Source organism: Lactuca saligna, chromosome 4 (genome assembly GCF_052625555.1).
Source record: "Lactuca saligna cultivar CGN05327 chromosome 4, ASM5262555v1, whole genome shotgun sequence".
NCBI classification, from domain to species: domain Eukaryota; kingdom Viridiplantae; phylum Streptophyta; class Magnoliopsida; order Asterales; family Asteraceae; genus Lactuca; species Lactuca saligna.
This window is the reverse complement of record NC_136420.1, coordinates 106,352,310-106,356,617: the sequence shown is the minus strand read 5'-3', so window position 1 is coordinate 106,356,617 and position 4,308 is coordinate 106,352,310. Positions and strand designations below refer to the sequence as shown.

The following is a 4,308-nucleotide window of genomic DNA, read 5'->3' as shown; positions in this document are numbered from 1 at the left end:
GTTATGTGTTTGTTATAGTCTTAACCTTACCATTTACGACATCACACTTTCTTGTGTTAAAGTTGTTTTTGTAACGATACAAATTACTGACAATTAACGAGGTTAGTGTTTCATCAGGCCCTTTCATTTCTCTGCACTTAGCTTGTAATTTAATTGTTATTGAGGGTCCAATGTGTGAAAGATTGTTTAATATAATGAAATTAAAAAGGCTGAAGTATGCATTATGAACAAATGAATAAATTCAAACTGACCTTTTATACATACAAAAAAAAAAAAAAAAAAAAAAAAAAAAAAAAAAGAAAAGGTGGCGGCTATACAATTTGATTATTATTTATTTAAATATCAAATAATTATTTTTATATCAAATTGCCTTTTTATATATATATTTATATCAAATTGCTAATGCAACCAAATCCATGTATGATGATCGATGAAGCATATCTCGAGAGTCACCTACCCAAAAATTTCAATGGAATCTTTAACGTTTTCCCTGAAAATATTGTTAATCTTATATGTACTTGAAATTACTCCCTATAAATACATAAGAATGCCTTCTCTTCCGAAGAGTGTGCATGATAACTGTTTGACGAAATGTCAACAATGATTCATCTATCGATAGTGTTCTTCTTCTTGTTTTCAAATGCTCTTGTTTACAGAGTTTCTCATGCTTCCTCTTACTCCCGTCTCATAAGCAGTGGTGTTGACCATGACCATCGTCTTCATTCTCCCATTAATGAACAACCACTCGCCAAAATCGCCATTCACAAGACTGTTATCGCTCTCCATGAATCAGCTTCCATTCGTTCTAACCCTTTGCTACTAGGATTCAAGGTAAAAAGTCGTTTTCTTCCTATTAATTATATTAACTATTCATATTCCATGACTTAATTTCTTGATATTACGAAAGGGCGAGGATGCTGAATGGGTCAACGTAGAGCTTGAGTACGCTGAAGCATCTGAGGACGATTGGGTTGGAGTTTTTTCACCAGCGAAGTTCAAGTAATCTTCTTTATTAATTTCTGTAATACCTAATGGCTTCGTCTTCTACATGAGAATGATGTTTCTGAAGAATTGAATGAATATTGACACAGTTCATCAGATTGTTCATCTGAAGCTGGTAACTGGCCGGAGACTCCATACTTATGCACAGCTCCAATTAAGGTAAAACACCATTCATTACTTTGAATGATGAAGAACCTTCCTGCTAATAACATGTTTTGTAAATTGTAACAGTACAAGTTCGCAAATCACTCCACTGTCGATTATGTTGAAACAGGAAAAGCTACTCTCAGCTTCCGGATCATCAATCAACGTGCAGATTTCGCGTTTGCGTTATTCACAGGCGGATTAGAAACTGTGTGAATTAGTCCCTCTTTCCAGTTTCCACTTAATTTATTGAATTCTGCAATGTATGTGACTAATCAATAATTGGGTTTTCTGAATTATAGCCGAAATTGGTTGCTGTTTCTGATCCTATATCATTTGCAAACCCTAAAGCTCCTTTATACCCTCGTCTTGCCCATGGAAAAGCTTGGGATGAGGTGTACATTTACAAACTCTAAACCTTTTTGAATTCTAATTTTTATATATTTTGCTATATTGGGTGTGTGGTTTCTAAACTTTCTTTTTCTAATTTTCTATAGATGACTGTAACTTGGACCAGTGGTTATAACATTGATGAAGCAACTCCACTTGTTGAATGGGGATGGAAGGGCCAAATAAAAAAGCTTTCTCCAGCAGGGACGTTGACTTTTACACGTGGCAGCATGTGTGGTATAATAGTAAATGATGGTAAAATTTAATTAAAATTACCCAAAAATTTTACATTTTTTACCTTCCATGTAGGTCCACCTGCACGTACAGTTGGATGGCGTGACCCTGGTTTTATCCACACTAGTTTCTTAAAGGAATTGTGGCCAAACACCATGTATGTGTCTCACTTTTACTCACATTTTCAATGAATAAATATACAATAGAAAAAAGACACACTATTTTTCCATTAAGTCGTATATATAGGAAAGATAGCTGAATGAGTAATGATGTTTTGGACAAAATGTTATATACATTAAGTTTGTTTATTCTAAGATTGAATAACTCGTCTGAATAAACGACATTAAATGACTATTTTACCTTTGTCGAAAGAAGATATTCACAAATCACATTATTACTTTTTCTAGGTATGAATATAGAATGGGACATATGCTTTCAAATGGATCAATCATTTATAGTAAAATGTACACATTCAAATCATCTCCATATCCAGGACAGGATTCACTTCAGCGTGTTATCATATTTGGAGACATGGGAAAGGTACCATTGAATTTGATCAAAAGAAATTTGTTAAAATCATATAATAAAACATAATAATAAGTAATTTATAAAATTCATGTTTCTAGGCGGAACGTGACGGGTCAAATGAGTATGCAAATTATCAGCCAGGATCACTCATTACTACAGACCAATTAGTTAGTGACCTTGACAACTATGATATAGTGTTTCATATAGGAGATTTACCATATGCCAATGGATTTCTCTCGCAATGGGATCAATTCACATCACAAGTCGAACCCATTTCATCTGTAAAGCCATATATGATTGCGAGGTTTGTATTTTTAAATATTAAAAAAAATTATGTTTATTTCTAGTTTCTAATTAATTTTGCCTTCGCAGTGGCAACCATGAACGTGATTTTCCTAATTCTGGATCTTTTTACGACACTCCTGATTCAGGCGGGGAGTGTGGTGTGCCTGCTGAGTCCATGTACTATGTTCCCGCAGATAACAGAGCTAAATTCTGGTAAAAATATTTATTTAAATCTATAATATATTAAAAAAAAGATTTTCTTGTTCATATTGTATGTTGTTTACAGGTATGCAACAGATTATGGGATGTTTCACTTTTGTATAGCGGATTCAGAGCATGATTGGAGGGAGGGTTCAGAACAATATGCATGGATAGAAAAATGTCTTGCATCAGTTGACAGACAAAAACAACCATGGTTGATCTTTGCTGCTCATCGTGTTCTTGGTTATTCTTCTAATAGTTGGTTAGCCAATGAGGGTGCATTTGAAGAGCCCATGGGACGTGCGAATTTGCAAAAGTTATGGCAAAAATACAAAGTGGACATCGCGTTGTATGGGCATGTCCATAATTATGAAAGGACATGTCCTATATACCAGGTACTAACTACTATCTGATTCTAATACCATGTAAGATATATAGAGATAGACAGTGCCATGTTGACTTGTTAACTTTTATTTTATAGAACCAATGTGTGAACTCGGAGATATCGCAGTATTCTGGTACAGTGAATGGAACGATTCATGTTGTTGTTGGTGGAGGAGGGAGCCATTTGTCGGATTTTACTGAGATAAATACGTTTTGGAGTTTGTATAAAGATCAAGATTGGGGATTTGTGAAACTTACTGCTTTTAACCATTCTTCGCTTCTATTTGAGTACAAGAAGAGTAGTGATGGTTTGGTTTATGATAATTTCACAATTTCAAGAGACTATAGAGATGTATTAGCATGTGTGCATGATGGATGTGAACCTACCACGTTGGCAACTTAAATTCAATAAAAGATAGTTCTCCCAATAAAAAATTGTCTTGATAGTAAGACTTAAGGATTCAACTGTACCAATAATGTTTGTAGGTGCTATCTTTGTAATTCTTGCTTATTACTAAATAACCAAGTTTCAATTATAATGTATATGTTTCGTTATTATTGTTTAATTTTTCTTGTTATAGTTATATGGTTTTGTGGTTCTGTTTTAGTTGGTTGTGAATTGTTGTTATTACTATTTGCCTAAACATACTTGCGAGATACAACCTTCGTAGACTCCTTGAAAAACTTTTAAAAAAATTACCCTTAAGGGTAAAATTGGTGTTATCAAATTATCTTTGCATCTTTGCAATTAATAATTGGGAATTTGTACAAAAATCTTTATATTTTCCTGAATTTCCTGATAATTTGTTGATTTTTTAATCTCATGAAATCATTCACATTTCAGCTTTTTTATTTTTTTTATTACAATAACTTTGGTAATTATTAAAGTTTTCACCCGGTTATTTTGCTTATATGGACCTTATTTTAAACAAATCTGCTGGCACATGCATGGACATAATCCTCGAGGTACTATGGGAAACGACCTCTTAATTGTTTATGAAAAGTGTTTTGTAATGTATTTAAGTCAATCGATTACGAAAAGCAAGTAAAAATATATAGATCTAAATAATATCTAGTTTTCAACTCAATAAATTCGGAAGAGTAGAGAGAGAATAAGAGTACAAGTGATCAAAGATGATA

General features: G+C 33.2%; 1 protein-coding gene across 1 annotated transcript; it reads left to right on the top strand.

Annotated features, from left to right (window-relative positions):
• Window positions 1–441: 441 nt before the first annotated feature.
• Window positions 442–3,723, top strand: LOC145042582 (nucleotide pyrophosphatase/phosphodiesterase-like). The gene is made up of 12 exons (XM_078991032.1): window positions 442–831; window positions 908–999; window positions 1,092–1,161; window positions 1,234–1,356; window positions 1,449–1,541; window positions 1,644–1,773; window positions 1,846–1,927; window positions 2,178–2,310; window positions 2,397–2,602; window positions 2,671–2,796; window positions 2,870–3,179; window positions 3,266–3,723. Exons 1-12 carry the CDS (start codon window positions 592–594, stop codon window positions 3,569–3,571), a joined length of 1,911 nt encoding a protein of 636 aa, XP_078847158.1. The 5' UTR covers window positions 442–591; the 3' UTR covers window positions 3,572–3,723.
• Window positions 3,724–4,308: the final 585 nt, after the last annotated feature.

Excerpts from the sequence above, each read along its gene's own strand:
- LOC145042582 (XM_078991032.1), top strand. The coding sequence starts at position 592 with ATGTCAACAATGATTCATCTATCGATAGTGTTCTTCTTCTTGTTTTCA. Across the intron at positions 1,162-1,233 it reads TATGCACAGCTCCAATTAAG|TACAAGTTCGCAAATCACTC; the intron begins GTAAAACACCAT and ends AAATTGTAACAG. Across the intron at positions 2,797-2,869 it reads GATAACAGAGCTAAATTCTG|GTATGCAACAGATTATGGGA; the intron begins GTAAAAATATTT and ends TGTTGTTTACAG.